The 19,856-nt window shown below is 44.0% G+C and overlaps 1 protein-coding gene and 1 long non-coding RNA gene across 2 annotated transcripts in view; both read right to left on the reverse strand.

Annotated features, from left to right (window-relative positions):
- PAH (phenylalanine hydroxylase) overlaps positions 1–14,880 on the reverse strand; it is a 32,132-nt gene extending 17,252 nt beyond the window's left edge. Inside the window, exons 1-3 of the mRNA XM_068190996.1 lie at positions 14,720–14,880; positions 10,513–10,620; positions 594–777 (exon numbers count right to left, since the gene is read on the reverse strand). Coding sequence (XP_068047097.1) covers positions 594–777; positions 10,513–10,620; positions 14,720–14,761 — 334 coding nt within the window. The 5' untranslated portion in view covers positions 14,762–14,880. The remainder of the gene's footprint in view (positions 1–593; positions 778–10,512; positions 10,621–14,719) is intronic.
- LOC137474430 (uncharacterized) lies at positions 3,589–4,979 on the reverse strand. Its single transcript, XR_010999355.1, has 2 exons — positions 4,397–4,979; positions 3,589–3,781 (listed from the first exon to the last, which is right to left on the reverse strand). It is a non-coding gene; the product is annotated as an uncharacterized lncRNA (long non-coding RNA).
- Positions 14,881–19,856: the final 4,976 nt, after the last annotated feature.

Below are 19,856 nucleotides of genomic sequence, written 5' to 3' on the forward strand. Positions count from 1 at the left end.
GGTAGGACACAAAGGAAACGGTAAAAGGATTACCAGCACTGATCTCAAGAAGGTATTAATGTCCTTTCATGTTGCTCCTAGGAAGGAAGAGGAAGATCCAGACCTAAAGTACTTAAAGTCTGAAATCCTATTAGAATCACATCTGTTATCTGAAGAGGCATTTAAGCCTGTCTCAGCCTATCTGCTGGGCAGCCACCACTGCACCAAGCAGCCTCAATTCCAGCAAATCTCTGAGAATTAGGAGCAGGAACAACTCAAAAAAATCTTTCCCTATTTCCCCCTCTGAAGGCAGAACTGCAACTGACCTCCCTGGGATTTCTTACAGTAATGGAGAGTTAGTCCTGTTCCCATCAAAGTGGGTGGCAGAGCCTCCCTAGTTTTCCAGGAGACCTAGTCAGAATCATGGCAAAAATTTACACTGACAGAAAATCTCCAAAAGAAACAGTTTACAGTAGAGGAAAAATAAGGACAGAGAGAGAGAAATGTAGCCAGAAAGATTCAAGAGGATCTCCTTTACTACAGGAAAAACAAGTCATTTCAGTATGTAACATAAATAGTCCGTGTCAATGTTAACCTTGGCAGCATATCCTTACCAGTGTCCTTCTTCTTTGTTCGTGAGAGCTCATGGACTGTTGCTCCAATGTCACTTCTCAAGGACTTGATGATCTTGTCCAGTGCCGGGACATTCTTGCCTTCCAAGTTAATGAAGAATTCATACTCATCTTTATTGAGACGGGAAGGTCGGGACTCAATGTGGGTCAAGTTTATACCTTTTTCCTATGAGAAAGAGAAATTTTGGTCCCACAGTTTTTGGGGGAAAGAATATGACATAAAGACTGGATAAATACATGTGTCAGTCAACAAACCATATTGTACCATCCAAATAACTCAAAAGCAGCCAGTGGACTTGAGGACTTTCACAACAGAGAGAGAAACAGAAAGAAAGAAGGAGAAATATGTGGGATTCAGCCTTGTACAGAGCTCCATCACGAGGACTAGGCACTACTGAAGGCTTAGAGAAAGGTGGAAGCAGGATACAAGTTGTAAACAGGCTTTGTATTGTAAATGGCAACTCCAGTCCCTCAAGTACATAATGAAAGCTTGTCTGTGTTGACAGAGACATTTCCCCAGGATCAACATGGGAAGAAGGCATTCCACCTGCAGAGTACCCTCTCATGGGAAACTGAATGCTGTCTTGATGAGCATCTTGAGAGAAGATTGGATGAGCAGGCAGCTGGGCACCCTATGAGATGAGCTTCTGCCAAACCTCTGCAGTCACCTGCAGAGCCACCTGCACAGTTTCCAGGGCTGTGAGCAGCTGTTGGGCAAAGATCCAAAGGGAAACATGGATCTGCACTAAAAAAGGCAGCCCAGGTTTGTGCAAATCAAAAGATGGGTGCTTTAAATCACTGGATCATGGAGTTGGTGACGTTGAATGGGACCTCTGGAGATCAGCAAGTACAACAATCTGCTCAGGTTGCCTGAGCAGGTTGCCCAGGGCTCTGTCCAGTCAAGTTTTGAGACTCCTTAGCCCCTCTGGGCAACAGCTTACAAGTCTAATCACCCTCACAGAGAAGGATTATTTTCTTTAGCTCAGAAATTCAAGTTCTGTCTTACCAAATATCTTTGCTGACCATCAGCAGTGTCTCCTAGCTCTGAAGAAAGAGATCATTGGCAACTGTAGCATCGATGACTATAGCCAGTGGGAACCTGACCTCAGACATGCTGCCATGTTGATGTGTAAGCAACAAGTAGCTAAAATCCTATGTTTCCAATAAAAAACAAACAAGAAATTCAGGAAAACAAAAAAAAAAAAGTTCAGGGAAAAAACCCCAGAAAGTCCAAAAGAAAAGTACAGGAACATCTACCCCTGTTAACTGAACACAAATGTTTTCTTGAGCACTATAATTAGAATATGAAAATACAGCTTTCTTTCCTCTTTTTGGGGAGGGAAATTTTTTAAACAGATTTCCATGGACATTGACTTTGTCCCCCGACCATCTTGTCAGGCGCACACTGGTGCTGCAGACACAGCATGCCATGGCCAGGTCTGGACTTCTGTCCCCTGGGAGGAATATACAAATCGCTGGAGGAAATCTGGGCCTGAAGATCGCAGAATCATAGAATCATTACACTCAGAAGAGTCAGAGGGGCTGACACATGGTGATCAGCACCCCTGGAGAAGTTTTTGGTTTTTGTCTTTCAAGCTAAAGACGATTCCAAACTAGTTGGCCCTGCTGGTGTCAATGTCAAACCCTTTGCTACAGTGGGATCAGGTTTTCATCCACGAAGTCACGCTGTGAGGATCTACTTTTGACCTACAAGGAAGAAAAATCGAAGATTTTTTTAACTGTACATCCCTCTTTCTGAGCCTCATTAGGGTTTTCTTTGCCCCTATCAGTGCTTGCATAGCGCAGGAAGGCATCTGGCCATCAGCAGCAAAGGTCTGATTTACTCCTCCACAAAAGGCAGTTTATTTCTCGGTAGGAAACATATTTGCCATTACTCTGTTTCCTGAGTGTTGCACACTACAGATGAACTCAGATTGTTTGGCTAGATACCAATACAATAAGTTGAAAAGGTCAAAAGCTCATTCACCGACCGCTGCTCTTGAGAGATGCTGTCCCCACAGGGCCATCTGCCCAGGGAGAGAATGGCCAGCACTGTCCTTGGCCCTGGGGACAGTTTGTTTTAGGCCTCCAAAGCCCTGCTTCTCAAACAAAGTGCACATTGTCCTGTCTGTGTGGTGAGGCACTGGGAGCTCCTGACAGAGAGCAGGCGCAGGGAGCTGCTGTGTCTTCGCTGTGTCTCACCATCCTCATCCTAAAAGTTTTCTTCCTTATGCCTACTCTGGATCTACATTCTTTTAGCTTAAAACCATCACCCCATGTGCCATCACAAGTGGCCTTGCTAAAAACTCTGACCCCATCTTTCTTTCTTATAGGATCCCTCTGAGTACTGGAGGGCCACAATAAGATCACTCCAGCACCTTCTCTTCTCTGGGATGAAGGCTCCTCAAACTACATCCCTTTGGTTTTTGATCAGGTGTCTCTTCTACTGTACCAGCTCTCCAGACGGGCTCAGTGAGCAGCTGCACAGACAGCAATGCCCCTAAAATAAACAGAATGATGCAGGGGTTGGGAATGAAGAGATCAGCTGCAGGGTGGGCATGAGACATGCTTAAGGCAGCAGGAGTATCAATACCCCTCAAACACATAGCCTAAGACAGTGAGAAAAAGAGAGGAAAAAAAAGAAGATGGAGGAAGGAGCCCATGGAGAGAGTTACCTCCTTTCTTACACCTGAAAGAAGCAGAACACCTTCCCACAGAGTGTCAAGCTGCTTTGCTCTTTATTTGAGGGTTATCTGCCACTCAGCAACACGCAGACCAACCTGTTATCTCTTTCTGACAAAATTTCAGGCCCTCACAAAAGAGAAACTGAAGGGAGAACCCTTCTGGTGGCTGTTTTTACAGCAAGAATCCAGCAGCATATGTCCAGCTCCCTGAACTGGCACTCCTGGAGAAGTGTGTTCTCATGTGCTGTGCTTTGCTACTAAGCCCTTGATTTCAAAATATTTACAGTGGCTCTGTTACTAGAGTTGCTTTACAAATCTCAATTTCTTTCTAGTCCAACTACTCCATCTAGCGTTTAATATTCATAGTTTCACATTGTTCAGAACTTTTTTGTATCCTTGATGTTGCCAAATCTTGCTATTGCATCACATTTCTCCCAATAGATGATGTTTTCTCTAAAGCTCCAACTTCTGGAGACAAATAGTTACCTGAGAAAGGAGAATGGGAGCATTTTTTTTTTTGGTTGGTTGTACATTTTAAGCAGTTTTCAATCTCAGTTTTTTAGTAGAGATTGACATCTTGACAATCAATGCCTTCAAAAGCCAGCTAAATTAAAGTTATTCTAGTTTTATGAGCTATTTTTTGTTGATGGAACCTAACACCTTTGGAAGATCTCAACTGTCACATGTTTTGTGCTGAATTCACCCCACCACCCATTGCAGCTGTAAGGAACTTGAAGAGCAGGTTGGTACTTCTCTCCTCCTCTTCAGGTTTATGACCAGGGAGAGGTTGAGTCTCTCCCCCATGGACACATCCTGTCATACAACCATGTGCCTGCTGTAGTTTTTTTTTTTTTTTTTTTTTCTTAAAGCCCCCACTCCAAGGGGCAGAAAAAAATCAGCTTTCATTATTTTAATATCCAAGTCAACTGGACCTCTACCACTACCCATTAGAGAAGGAAGTCTCAAGGCACGTTCTCAGAGCTCAAAAATCAAGTTAGAATTAGTTCTGAGTAAGAAGGGGGTAGCAGTACAAATATAAATTTAAAATAGAGACAATGGTGGATGCAGGGAGGAAATTGCCCATGTCCCTCCCTGCCTTACCTCATAGTGCTGGATCTCAGCCCTGGCTCCCTCTCAGAGTCAGTGAAGCAGCCCCAGCCCCCTGCCCAGGTTATTCCAGGTTTTCCATCCCAACTGAGCACCACCTATGCTGCAGCTGCCCCACACCAGCAGGAGAAAACCAGGTGGGTGTTGCAGTACACCAACAGTGTTGCTGAGGTCACTGCCAAGAGAATTTAGTGCCACCCTCTGTTTAATGGCCTGGTCATTAGAATAGGAAAGTTGTGCGTTCACAGCTACACAGGGAAGCTTTCAGTAGGGAGGGATCCTTTCTGAAAATGTTATAGGTTACTACTTCCCATGGCACACACATCCTTCTGTTCACTAATTACTAAATGCTCCTATATATGGTTCTAAAACTAAGTACAGCTGTGAAATCCAGCTGCAGCTTGTTTTCATGACTGTTGTCATTAATGAAGTTTGGCTTCATCAGGAGACCCCATATTGTTACCAGTTGAAGAGCTTTCAATAATACTATGGTGCCACTAATCAACACTAAGTGAGAATTTGGGTAAAATCTCCCAAAAGAAGGATTTTACCTGCACTTTCTGTTACCAAAAAAAAAAAAAAAAAAAAAAAAGTTCTTTTAACACTTGCCATGGTATAGTTCAGGATTTCCTGAAGGAGGAAACTTTCAGAAGCACAAGTATAAGCTCAGTGCTTAATTGTCATAGATCAGAGGACTTAGGAAATTACAGTGATACTTTCAGCCATGGATTGCCAAAAAAAGGAAAAGGCAGCCATCTGATTCAGCTCTACTGTCCAAGGGCCTGCCTCTCAGCTGAAGACAGCATTTCCCCATCTTTTCCTTCACAACTGCTAGGGTTTTCCTTCCAAGCTCTTGGACGAAAAGTGTTCCAGAGCAGGTTCCTGCCAACAATGAGTGCCAGAGGGCAGCTGGCCCTGGGGCAGACCCTGGTGTCCATCACTCAGCTCCAACCCTGAAATTTGGCACAAGGCTTGCAGCAGAATCTGGCTACAAAACACGTGGAGCAGGACAAACCAAAAACGTGACAGCGTGTGGCATTGCATAAGCACCCGTGAAGAGAGCACTCCTCTCTTTAAACCCATGTGGGTTCATTAGATCAAGAAGTCCTGCTCTTGTGGCCATAGTAAAAGGAGGGATAAGATCAAGGATGTGAATTTGGAACAGTGTAATGAAATGATCATTGCTGTACATATGTAGAGTATAATGAAAAAACAATCTTGTGGTAGCGGCAAGCCTGGCCAGTTCACCTATCGCTGCAGGCACTTCCAACACACCCCCTGGCCAAAGTGACTGTTTTCTTCCCCTGATTTGGCAACAACCCCAACCACCACAGAGCCAATGCCTTCCCAGGGGACAAAGAGTCACATAGGACTTTCTGGGGAATGAAGTTCCTAAACAGAAACAGAGCAGAGTTACCCCTGCTGACTCTGAAAGTGCCAGGTCTCATTTAGTACTGCTTGTTACTCCCATGCCATCCTTCCATGGAACAGTAACTTACCCCCATGGGACAGTAACTTACACTAGGAGTAGGAGTACTTGGTGCAAATCAACTTTTTTTTTTTTGCTTTTGAGCTACAGCCCTGCTCACTGATGGCTGCAACTTGCACTGAAATCCTGCTCTGTATCTGAGAAGGTTCCATCACTGAGGAAAAGATAGAAGGCTCCTCTCTTGCAATGGGTTAAGCAAACTGGTAATGTATTCCAATGTTTGCCACTTAAAATAGCTGATGATTTACTACTTGTAAATCCAACAGAAAAAGAACTTCAGAGAAAATTATTGTATTCGCAAATTAATGTGGAAAATCTGCAATTGAAACTGAAGGCAATCCTTTTTATCTATGGAAATTTCTGATATTTTTAATGATGAATTTAACTACAGAAAAGGAAATCTTCGAAGGAGAACTATAGGGGGTTTTCTTCACCTTTTTTTTTTTCTTTCAGGATGAATTTTGTTGTTTAAAAAGCTACCTCAATTTCAATATTATTTTATCACTACAAAGAAACAAATATTTCTACCAAGTGTAACACTTGGGTCAACCCGAAGGGCTCAGTTTTGCTTTTTCAGTTTTGATAAGAAACCTGGAAGATTTCTCTTCTTTTTTGGCCTCAACATATACTCTGAACATTTTTGATGTATCCAGTGACTCAAAAAAGAAACACAATTTCATGATGACTGGTCTGTCTTCCTGTTTTAAGCATGATACTTTACTCATGTGTGCTGCTCTGTTTCAGATGAAGGTATTTATTCAAGTTTTGGCTGCCAGGTGTCATCTATGACACAAATAAACAGCACAGGGCTGCACCAAGGAGTACATCAGTGTACAGCAGGGCCCATTAAAATGAAGTCGGTGCAAAGACCCGGCTTGTGCTGTCCCTACAGCCACTCTCAAGCCTGCAACGAGGACAGAGGTGACAAAGGGGCTTTTCAAGTGCAAAACAATTGGGTTTGACAAGCAAAAAGTGAATGTCTGCCACATCCCAACATACAAACAGAGCAGCTAGTGTGGAAGCAAAGTGGATTCAGCTTTGGCAATCTGCTTATTGCTGAGCATGACTGAGCTGCTAACACTTTACAGCACATCAGAGTGTGAGTCTGGCCCTGCAGACACATCTCTCCACAGGACAGGTGCAGAAGGGGCTGTACTGCCAGCAGTGGCATAGCTCTATGCTGTACCAGTCCAGCAGGAACAGATTCATGCAGTCAGGCAAGGATTTGCAAACCAGAGAGAAGGGACAAGAGCCAGGGATCAGAAAAGCTTAAAACCCTGATAAGGTCAGGTGTTTAGATGGGTCTTCCTGAGCAAACATAAGAAAAACTTGGAAATAATCAAGTATGTGTTGGACCTAAAGCCAGCAGACAAAAAGAGCTGAGTTCACTGAGGAGATTTCTGAGAAAAAAACCCCTTCAAATTACATAGGAAAAAGAGTTGTCACTGTAACCACATACTTGTGTGCAACTGGGACCTGAACAGAAAACTAGAGTTTGGGTCTTTGAGCAAAAAAACAAATGTGAGCGTGCAATACTCTGCCAACTGCATGAGCAACCCTGAGGAATGTTTGAGTAGGACAAACATTACTTTTTCCACAAAGCACACTGAAATTCTCTTAAACTTGGTGTCTCAGAGGACATAATTCTGTGCTATGGGCACTCTGTAGCCCTTAGCCTTGAGCCTCCTGGAGGATGCTCCCCTACCTTCAGTCCACTCTGGCTCTCATAATGGGGGCTTACCCCTTCCATCTGGGCTGTGTTGGGACATTTTTTCCTTTCCTGGGTGGTTTGCTCTGTGGATGAGTAGGAATTCTACCTGCCATGATGCTTGATGAGCCAGAAGTCTTGGACCTCATGATATCCAGGGCAGGCCCAGGCTAGACCCTTTGGCGTCCCTTGTCTTGCTGCCCATGGAGAACAATGTGTGACAGGGGCTAAAGTCTGGACAGTTTCACCCCAGCACAGAAGTGGGACATGGGCAGGGTGTGAACCTGGGAGTGCATCCCAGGAAGGGACTCAAGAGTGGCTAAACAATGCTCCCCACAGAGTAATTTTATTTTTTTTTTTTCAGTTCTTAAACCAAGGAGAGGATGAGCCTTCCCAGGTCCATACAGAAACCTCCTCTACAGAAAGACATCCTGTGTGCTGATGGCTCCTCAAGATTTCTCCTTTCTTTAGGTATCCCCTAAATTCCCTGTGACTCAGTCTGGATCTTGCTTCTATGCTTCCTTCCCTGGGAGAGAGGGCAAATTTTTGTCTTTCCTATTTACAGCTCATTCAACCCTCCTCCTCTCCCCTTCATGTTTCAGACTGGTTTTACAGACTGTCTAGAAAAGAGGGAAAATCCTCAAAGCCAGTGCTGGAGGCACTGTCCCTTAATCACTCCCAAATCCAAGCTGGGAGGAGAGGGTTGAACCTCTCTGTCTGCATTCCCATGTGTGAGTGCCCAGAGAGGTGCCAGGAGTCTGGGCACCCCCCACCTCAGCAAGGAGCAGAAAGTTTACAGACATGCAACACACGGCCATCAGCACCAGCAGCTGCACAAGGTGTGCACCCCCTCCATGAAGGGAACAATTGCAGCACCACATCTGCTCCTGGAAACAGCCTGATCCTATTTGTGGCTTGTCAGCTTTCTCTTTTCCTACGGCATGTGGCTGCATGAGGCAATGACAGCTGGAGCAGCCATCCTCACATCTCCTCTTGTGGGGCCCCTCTGACACAAATCCACCACATTTCCACAAGCCAGCAACAAGCTGGTGACACAAACCAGGGGACAAGGCTGGGTGTCTCCCTGGCCAAGGAGCCCACCCACAGAGAGTCTGAGCTAACTCCAGTAGCATCTCACAGCTAATCTGATTAGTCAATGAAGGAGTACAAGACTGAAAAAATTCCCCCAAGTTCTTCCTGTTTGTTTCCACGCTTTACCTGTCTATCACCACTTTCCCTGTCTGTGCTGTGGATGTCACTGAGCACAAACTCTGTTTCTCTGAGGCACCATAGCTATGGCCCAGATGGAAAAGGGGGAAGGTTTTCCCAGCTGAGCATGTATGTGAAACTTACACCTCTGTGCAGTTCTTGGAATGCAGTTACAACAGCCCAAAGGCTGCTCTGGTTTACACCAACAATTCATTAACAACAGCCCTGAGAAGCTGTCCTTGTACCATTAAATCCCATCATCCATCAATTCATCATCTCCCCTGTACAATGCCAAATGCAAAACTGATATAAAAGCACCTATGCCAGATCTCTTGTCAAGCCTTGGTGCTGGAGGAGGCTGAGAGCACAGAAAGAATTGGCTTTGTTGGGGTGGAAAACCAACTGAGTCCCAACCTCTCAGCTGCAATCAGCGCCACTGGGAAAAAGTGATTCTCTTGGTCTAGTTTAAGTATCTGCTTTGGGGCAAGAAGTCACATCCAAGAAATGGTTACTTCTCTCTTTCCTATACTAGCTCCTCTATAAATTTTTCTTTAGAGCTGACAGCAATTTAGTTAGTAGACATCAATGCATTTAATAAGAGAATATCAGTAGTCTCATTAATTCATTTACAGACATGCACATCACTGACATATGGACATTTTGCAGGATTTTACTGGTCAAGTCACAGATTTAGACTTGCTCTTCTGTTGTTGGTGTGAATTCCCTTTTATCTTAATGAATCAAATATGTCCTAAAACTCATAATTATTTTTCTTTTGTACCCGTAACACACAACCTTTCATTTCCTAGTAAATTCAATTTACGAATGGAAAATATGCAGGCCACAACTTCTTAGAGCATTCTAAAGAAATTGCTGGTTTCAGGCACAACTATTACATAAAAAAAAAAAAAAAAAAAAAAAAAAAAAAAAGCCACAGAACCAATATAAAAGTGTATTTGCTTGGGAGCACAGAGTACACAGCTGTGTGTTGCAACTCAACCATCCTGAACTGCAAGGATTTCGTGCTTTTCAAACAACATTCATGACATCTGGGAAATATTTCTGCAAGAATAAATAGGCACACAATGTCCTGAAAGGTAAATGGCTCCATGTTTCCCTAAAAGCTTTCCAAAACACTCAGCATAAATTACCGAGTCCCTTCGGTATAAAAAAAAAAAAGTGCTGTCATTTTTATGCTGTTCTGTAGGCACCCTCTACCCACTCTGTAGAAGTACTGCAGGTGGGAGAGAGTAAAATCTTTTATATCAGACTTTTTTGGGGTGGACAACAGCTAAGAGCTGCCCCCAGCAGAAATACCTTATGCAATGTGGGTTGTGAGTCACATGGCTCACATGCAGGTTATCTTTGCCTAACAATTTATAAGGCAAATGAGTTGGTTATAAGTCAATCTTAGGTCACAGCCCAACTCACCCCTACCTCTTACTGCAGCAGTTACGATTAAATATTTCTTCCTTAAGTGAAAAAAAAAGGCATTTTTCACACCCTTGAGTCAGTTAAAGGTAGAGGTTTTAGTTTCAAAAAGCTACTTCTGCTCCAAGACTTCAAGGGAATTTAAACCCAGAAAAAACTGCAGGCTGCTTTCCCCTGTAATAGCAGTGAAATAGAATCACAAACACAACCTCCAAGACCCCAAGAAAATGTGGCTGCAAAACAAAATTGTAAAGACCTAAGGAAAATATTTACCTCAAATGTGCGCAGGACTTTAGCCAATGCCCCGACTTCTTCTTTCAGAGAGAAAATCAAAGAAATCACACCATTTTTACTGGGGGAGTCTTCAATGTAGCTAGATTCCTGAAAGGAAAGAAACAAAATACACAAACAAAAATTACTACCATTCACCCTAGGAGTCAGTTTTGCCTTTCTCCATGTCCCTTTTTCACAGCACCAGCGATGTAAAGGAGGTCTAAAAAAGCTCTAAGTGGGAATCAAGGCAACTGCTGCTGCGAGAAGCACAACAGCTCTGGTGCTGCTCTGATTTATGATGTAGAGATACAAATCCCTTCTCTCAAACTAGAGCCCTCATGAGTGCAAGGAAGTCAAAAAGGACATGCAAATGAACCTAATGGCATCCTTGCCTCACCTCACCCCTCAGGGATGACTGGAAACATTACTGCACTTGGGTTTCAGCCCCAGTGCAAAATTCTTCCCTCAGGCTTCCTTTTCATCAGCACTCAGGGTTAAGCAGAGCAGTGTAGATGAGCTCTGTGCAGAGATGCAGACCATGATCTGTGTTTCCTTTCAGTTATGCTTGTACCTTCCAGGTATCCCCAGGACAGAGGTAGTATTCACAGGAAGGATGTGGAAGATGATTTTAAAACAAAATAACAACATCAAGCAAAGAAAATCAAGTAAAAAAAAAGAAAGAAAAACGTTGGAGCAAACATTTAGATCTTCCCTAAATCCCATAATGAGTAAAGACTCAGGGCAAGATGTGTTTTCATTTATGTTTGTTCCCTTTTCCTTATTGATTTTCTACTCTGCAAATTCCAAAAGGCAATTTCCAGTACTCTCAAAGGTTTATTTTCATTATTTTCATGGTTCTCATTACTAGAATGTCTTTGCGTGTCTCTACATGTGTTTCTTTTCACAAAAGCCCTGTTAAGAAGGGCAGAGCTATTTCACCACATCTGAAAGAGGAAACTGAGCCCTGGAGTAGAGGCAGATCTTAAAAGCTGGGTATTTGGCATGGCAGGTAAATGCTTGCTGAGATTTCAATCACCTAATTTTTCTGATATCAGAGTAAATTTGATGTACAGCCATCACAAACTTTTGGAGGCCACATTAATATCTTATTAGCATGTTTATTTCATTTTTTTGAACATCTACTGGCCTTGGACAACTTGCCTGTGGTTGTTATTTCAAAGATCACACCAGACATCTGCAACACAGAGGAGTCCTGGTGTAACAAGTCCTGGGCTAAAGCTTGATTCAAGGTACCCATTCAAATATTCCTTATAAAGATCTGTATTTTTGGGCAGAGCTTGCTCTCATTATGGCTATTGCTCAATTGAACATATAAATCAGAGTAAAAACACTCCCAGTTCCCAAATACTGTCCTCAGGAAAGATAGCCTTTGTAGAAGACAAATTATTAATCAAAGCCAGCTGCCCTGAAGCCATAAAGTTCTTGGTGGGCCTACATTTCCTGAGGCAGAGCTATGAAGAGCTGCCTTCTTTTGTAAAGTAAATAACTGCTGATTCTTCAAGCCCTCTCCAAGGCTGCCTCCAAGGTTGCTGCTAACAGGCTGGCCACACATTTTTCTATCTGGCTTTGTTTCCAGAAGCTGCAAAGTTTTCCAAGTGTCTTTCAGCTTTATGGGGGACCTCTAGTGTGAACTGTAGTAGAAGTGCTGCACCAGAAGGAAGATTGCCACCTGTTCAGCTGTGACACTTCCTGCAGCATCTCTTTGTCTCCTGAGTCCCCATCCAGCCAGGGAGTCAGCCCAACTCTTACATGGGGAGGACCAAGAGGAAAAGCAGCTGGAAGTGATGTGTCAGCTGGCTAATGAAAGCCATTTACACCTCAAGCAACCACAAGGGAAAACGATGACAGGAGTCTGGCAAAAGTCAAAACAAATGTATGTAGTACTGAAATTTTATGGTAGTGTGACCAAAACTGTCATCTCAAATACTGTCCATGCATTGCTTTTTCCTTCTGTTTTCACCCACCACGGCCAAAACTGATCTCAAGGACCGAACTGGCTCCACCATTGTCTGTCCAATGGATTGAGATTTTGGTTTTCACTGTCTGCAAGGAAACTGCTCTAAAAGACATAGTTATATATTTAAAATATCCTTGCCATGTGATGCTGTGAGGATCAGCTTATATGAGATTGACTTGAATGTGTGTGACAAATGAAGAATTTGTGGTTTGCAGACTTGTAGGGGATATAATGCAAAGCTGAAGTCCTGCAAAGTAATTCTGATGATAATAATTGATCTCTTTGTACAATGACATTACACAAAAAAGCCTTAGAAAACCTTTCCAGACTCACTAGTCACTAGCTTTGATTTGTTGAGATCAGCTGCTTTCAATCTGTTCTCAGTCATTTTCCCACTCTTGTAAATTGATTTATATTGGTGCTTAAGAGAAAGACACATTGCAGTAGGGAGTAGGCACTAATACTGTAAACAGTCTCACGCTTGCTTAAATTCTTGTACATCTGCCTATGCACTCAGTTCCCTGGAAGGTCTTTTAACAAGCATCATTCCACGCCTGAGCCTGTCACAGAGGTGACATCTTTAATTGCAAAGGGGGAGAAGACTAAAATGATTGTTTTCCTGGTACCCAGTTCTTATCAGGATATATGGAGGCAGCCTGCATCAATACACACTGTGGATAATAAACCTCAACACATGCACTGGAGGTGATAGCAGCAAAAACAGAGGTACTCATATTATTGTTGAGCTTTGTGTAGTACTTATGCATAGCTTTAACTGTTGATCAGTTTTTCCATTCTTATTTTGGACTTTAACTTCTCATTCCTCAACAGAGATGGAGAAATTGCAGCTTTGGGGTAGTTCTACTGTTTTGTTACTTATTGTGATTATGATTCAGAGTCAAATAAATAATTTTATTGTGTTGAAATATTGTCTCTGTGATATGTATATGTGATTCAAACTGTGCATAAATTCAGCTCTATTTTTTTTCCAGGAAATAAAATCAGAACCAGTTGAAGAGCATGAACAACCATCCCTGGACCTAAGACAATCTCAAAGAAAGCGTTATGTAGATGCAAGGATAGGTTTAAACACAAACCTGTATTTTTAGTTAGCCACTTTGCACATAGATTGGTATTGGCATTCTGACATGGGTGGCAGCATTTGGGGTCAATAACACAACCCTGTCAGCCTTCTAATCCATTGCTGAGACATTTAGCTAAAGCCCTTCAGAGTGAATTTCAACACTGGTAAACCAGAGAAAATTTTTCTTGCAATTTCAGGGATATAAAATTTTCACCTCACTGCTGTAAAGTTCAAATTTAGAAGGGAAAAATTGTTTCAAATTAAAAGATTTCTAAGTTACTTGTGAAAATGGAACAAGTTTCCAAGTCAGATTTCTTATAGCATTTAAATGCTCATCATGGCAGTCATTGTTGAAACCAATCAATTACACAATTTGGATAAGCAGTAAGGTGAGACTCAAGAGAAATATTCTAGGAGTTCAGCTTCAGCACACAAAGAAGGAGGAATAGAGGCTTCTTTGGTATCTCTGCTCTTATAAAAAATAGAAGCCTTTTTTTTGCACATCTGATGCAGCTGGTCTCTGGCTTCAGCAGCATTTCATAGGACACATAAGTGCAGAATTTTTCCTAATAATTAACCATGCATGGCCTTAGGTTACATCACTTGCCCCTGCAGTAATATCAGCGCCTGTATTTAAAAGGCATGAACTTCAGGTCTTTCCTGTATTTCCCAAAGCAAAGAGTTCAAAGTCAGTCAGTAAACATTAAAAAAAAAAAAAAAAAAAAAAAAAAAAAAAAAAAAAAAACAAGAGAGTCCCAGATTTAACAAAAAGCTACACCAGGAGAGCGCATAACTTCATCTGTTTTCCTCTAACAAGAGAAGACAGCTTTTTCATCATACATATTAAGACCTCCAGTAAGCTTCTGGTCTTTTCTGACTCTGTATTTTTGCCATGTACACAAAGATACTGTTGCAATGTTTGTTTGCATTCTCACTGCATTTTTGTGAGCACAATTAACAGCAGACAAATATGGGAGCTGCCAAAATTGTTCAGGTACTTCAAAGCATCACAACAGGCCACCTGGATTCTTCCCCTCTTGGGTCACACTGCCTCTCAGAGAGTGAAGGACAAGCATAGGAGTATAGGATTGAGGGAGGACACCCCTCCATCTCTGCAAAAAGCAGGCACAGACCCCATCACTTACCTGGAAAGAGTCACCATTCATTTTGCAGTGCTGTGAGTCCATGTTGCAGAGGCAGCAATGCCCACACAGGGAGGCCCTTTCACTACAGCAGGTAAAGCTTTCTGACTTAACTGCAGTGGCCAGAGGTCTGTGCAAAGGTATTTAAAGTGGAGCAGGCAAGGCAAAGCCATTCCCTTCCCCAGCTCCCTCCCCTGGACAGCATGCCAAGGGGGCGTTCTCCCTGCACGCCCACCCCACACGCCCCTGGCACACCAAGCAGCCTCTCCACGCTGGCCATCCCCTGGAAGTCCCACGCCTGCGTGGAGCAGCTCTCCAGCAGATTGCTTCTATCTGCACCCAATGTGGAGGAGCAGCATGCTCTGAATTAACAGCCTTCCTTCTCCTGATCAACATCAGCTGTTTTCATTTTTTCAAGTCAACACATCGTTTTCAGTTCAGCCTCCAGCCCATTCCTTCCCACTGCAACTGCGTGTTCAGCCTCAGGTGGGGTCACTCCCCTTGGACAGACATCAGACATTCTCCAGGATGTGTTCTTTGGATGGCAAGGTGCAGCAACTGAGGGATTTGTCCTTTAGTAAGGCCTCTGGGGCTGCTTCTGAACAGCTCAGAGAGCAGGAGACACCACTCTGCTCACTGAACACTGGAGAGAGACACCCAGTACAGGGGAAGCATGAGACAGGAGTTAGCTGCATGAACCTCACACTGGGATATGAGCCTGAGCATGGGGAAAGGGTGGAAGGTAAAGGAAGAAAAGGAGCAGGAAGATGTAGAAGAACTGCAGATGATGTATATATGCTTGCATACGGTGTCAGCCATGGTAAGCACAACGGGAACAAGGTGGGACACAGAAATTATTTCAGGAAAGGTTAGTAAAGTACTGATATGAAAGAGCCCAGATCTAGCTTAATAAGAGTCACCAAAGGGGTAAAGGAGATTGGAAAGCTGTATCCCAATATCTGAGGGCAGGTGAAAAAAGGAAGGAACTTGACAAGTATCTGTCTTACTATTTGAGAAAACAAAGTCTTACAGAGACAAACTGTGCCAAGGCAGGTAATCTTGCTATATTTTCATGATGAAGACAAATTATCTTTCCTTAAAGAAGCTCTTCTACACACACCTGTGCAGCCTCAGATTGGTGAACACTAGCAAAGACACTGTAAATTGTTCATACATACAAAACCCAGCAGCCTTACAGTGGGGAAACTGAAAGGAACCATTTTCATGGTTCTCAGTCCAAATCCATGTTGGACCCCATGACTGGAGTCAGAATCCATCCCACTGAAATAATCGATTATATAACATGCATCTGAAGTAACTCCATGCTTTGGGTGCAAATACATACCTTTTTCAGAAGAGCTGCTTCTGAAACTGCGCCTTCTGAAGTTAGTTCTGAAGCGATCAGCACGTCTGTGGTATGGGCTGGCAGGTCAAGATAGCCAAATGTGATGCACACTAAACATGCTGGATCCTGCTCACATGGCAATAGGATGGGTCAAGGAAAGGCAGAGCAGTAGGGGAAAGTATCCCTAGTAATTGCCAGCAGTAGAAAAACTATTGGGTTTTTAACTACTAGCCAGTAAATTCATTATGGTAGCCAGTATTTTATGTCCTGTGTTTGTGCAGCACAAGGCACAGCCCTATCCATGACAGGGAGACTGAATGCCACCTTGGAAAAAAATAAGTGAGATGAAGATGGTGACAACTCTGATTATAGCCCCTGTGCAGGACAAGACAGACTCCAGAAATTAGTCTTGTTTACTTTCCCCACATGCCATACCTTGCCACCTGGTGTATTTTTCAGTGAGATAAACTATTCTTTCCTCTGTTTGTGCCTTCCTCTTTCTTTCCTTATTCCTTCTCTTTTCACTAATCTTTAATCTCTCTTTTACTTCTTTGTGGCTTTTACATGCTTTTGGTCTTCATTCCTTCCCTTTCTCCATCCCTTTTCTTACGTGTGTCCACTCTACCCAACAGTTATGGCAAGACAAAGTGAAATATCAAATACCTAAAATACTGCTCATGACAAATCTTTGTAATAATCTATTTTGCCTCCTACCCCCTGCTTTTTTGTATTTATTTTGCAAGATTATCTCTCACCCTTGTTGTTACACAATCATAATAATATCACCAGTGTATTACCACCAGTTCACTGTTTGATCAGTCTGCACTGTCAGAGATTGTCTGGTAGCAAAAGGCACTGGCTGATGGAAACGAAGTTCCATCTTGCTAGGAGGAATTTCCAAATTCTCTTGTTTTGGAGCAAAGTGGTGTGTGAGTATGTGTGTGACCAGTGACGCTACTCTAGGATGATGCAGTTGCATCAGGATCTGTTACCTTGGGCCATTTCAGAGTCCAAACTGCTGGAGCTTCCCTGTTCTCTTTGAAGTGCTACTTCAGCATACCAAGCATGGGCTCACTCCCCTGCAGTGACACTGCCAACGAGGTTTTCCCTCTTGGGTTTCAAGTTTCCTCACGAGCCTGATTTCCCGGGTGGTGTGAGCACCTGGGCTTTAAGTCTGCTAGTCCTGCCCTGGGCTTTTGCTGCAGCACCGTGCACCCCTCTGCTTTCAACCATAGGCAGATATGCATTGAGGTCCCACCTTGCCTTTGCCTATAGGCACAGCTCACAGGGCTCTTTGCACTGAAGTTGGCACGCTCCCCTGGCCGGCACAATGCAAGTTCAAGGGGCCACGGACTCTGGCTGCTTTTCAGACTGCTCTTTGCCACCCACTTACAGAGCAGCGGCTTCCCTGGAGCTGTGAGTCTTTGTGTCTGGGCAAGGATGCCCTTTCTTCTGCCAGGACACTGTGTTTATCCTTTGCCTGTAGCTCCCTGCTTCCCTGCTGGTTCAGGATGTCCCAGTGCATGTGAGGATTCACTAAGCAGTGGAAAGGGGATTTTCTAATGAAAATAGAAGGTCAGGGAAAAAATTCCCAGGTGAGGATTCCACGAGTATCTTAGGTGGTTTGTGTGAGTGTACATGGAAGGGGGGCACCCCTCTTATCAAGATCGTTGTATGTATGCATTTACCAGAGATCTCAGGGTGCTGTACACCCCAGACAGACAGCATTTCCTCGCATGTCCCTCTGCATCGTGCTGGCAAAGCCACCCAGTCATATCCCCTCTCACAGCAGAGACGGGGTCCCCGAGACCTCAAGGCTGCTCCCCATCCATCCCTACCCGATTTCCCCGGCTCCTTCACTCCTGGGCGCGGGTGGCCGGGAGGTGGCACTGTGTCCTCACGGCACAGCCGGCTGGCGGCAGCGGGGACCCCGGCTGTCCCCGCTGCCTGCCCTCCCCGGGAATAGCGGGGGACCCGCTTCCCAGCCTGCGCAGGCATCACCCAAACCCTCTCCTACCCCTCCTGCCAGGGGACCGCCGCTTCGGAGAAGCCGGGAACAACCCACCCCCCACGCAAAAACTTCAGCTCTCCAAAAAGTGGCGCTGGGGGTATGCGGGAAGGCAGGCCGGTGTGATTTATCCCCCGGGGCTGTGACAGACGCACAGCTCGTGGCCGCACAATGGGGCCACCCGGCAGAGCCGGCAGCGAAGGGCTCCGCTCCGCGGGCGCGGAGGGCAGGGGAGCAGCGGGCGGCACCGCCCGGCGGGACCCGCGGGAGCTGTGGAGGGGCGAGCGGGACGGGGCCGCGGGGGAAAAGATGCTTCGGCGGCTGGTTTGGTTTTGGGTTTTTGAGGTTGGTTTGTTTGGAGTTTTTTTTTTTTTTTTTTCCTGTGGTTTGTTTTTGGTTTTTGGTGGTATTTTTGGGGTGGTTTTGTTGTTGTTGTTGTTGTTGTTTCTTTTTTCTTGCAGCCCTATATGCAAACTGTCACTTCAGGTTAGCACAAGACCTGATGTAGCTCATTAGCATGAGCTGTATCTAATACGCTTAAAACCTCTAATTATTTATTATGCCCTAATTGGCAGCCCAAGAAATGTCTGCAAAGTGATGAGTGTTCATCCCAAGACACCTTTCGAAGAGAATTCAGCAGTGTCCCTGGTCAAACGTCATTTTTAATTTTTCATTGAGGCTTTATTCCTCTTGTAGACGATACAACACCAAGAAAACTCGAACTTGTTACCCCGACAACCCACCTTCTCCACCCTGGGCAGGATGGTCAACAATTAATTAAGAAAAAGGTTTCATGGTTAAGTTCTTATTTCCATAAAGGGATGCTTAGGAAGAAGCATTCAACTTCATCAACTCTGCAAAAGTGCAAACACACGGTCCTTAAAAATTACTTACCCGAGGGACCATCTTGCCTTTTCAGGAGAAAATCTCTTTCCTGACTTCTGAAATTAGAAAGTTTTGAAAATTATATTCACATGGAAACTGTTTCAAAATAAGTTTAACTCTCTACGAGTTCAAACCCCCCCCCCCCCCCCACTCCACTCAAAGTGCCTTTTTTTTTTTTTTTTTTTTTCCAAGTCTGTATTATGTTTCTTCAGGCCGCACCAACTATTTATTTATTATTTCTCTCTTTCTTTTCATTCATTATTCTCTCTCCCTCTCTTTTTTCCCCCCTTCCTTGTGTGTGTGGCTTCTCGGTCTGATCTGTAGCTTGTTACCACCCACTGCACGCTCTCTCCTGCAGCCGAGGTGTTTCTATACAAACTTCAGCGTCCAGTTGTCATATTAATTATTACACTGAGTAATGACTGAAATAGTCAAAATAAGGGGAGACTCAAGAGAGCTTTTTCTTGCTGCTCAAAGATTCAGCAAAGAAGCCTTGCAACAAAGCACTAATTGGTCCCCAGAAATACTCTGACAAGGCATGGAAGATAGGTTTCATAAAGCCCAGCAATTGTGAAGGGGGAAAAGATCCTTGAATAGACCCCACGCTTCTTTTCTAAACTCTCTTGCTGAGCAAAAAATGGACTGCTTCTTGAATACCGGACTGATCTTGAATGCTATACCCAGCAGAGAAAAAAATGCACCATTTATTGTAAGTTTTTTTTCCAGCTATTCATGTGTTCTATGTGGAGAATAAGCTGGTTTTGTTTACCATGAAAGACCTTTTACTTTATTTTCACTCTTGGGGGGGAAGCTGGAAAGGCGAGGGGGAGGGCGAGGGGAGGGAGAGAAACACATGTGCCCAAATCCAGACGAGCTGCCTACTGTAACAAAATGGAGTGTAA

This window comes from Anomalospiza imberbis, chromosome 5 (assembly GCF_031753505.1).
Source record: "Anomalospiza imberbis isolate Cuckoo-Finch-1a 21T00152 chromosome 5, ASM3175350v1, whole genome shotgun sequence".
Taxonomy (NCBI): Eukaryota; Metazoa; Chordata; class Aves; order Passeriformes; family Viduidae; genus Anomalospiza; species Anomalospiza imberbis.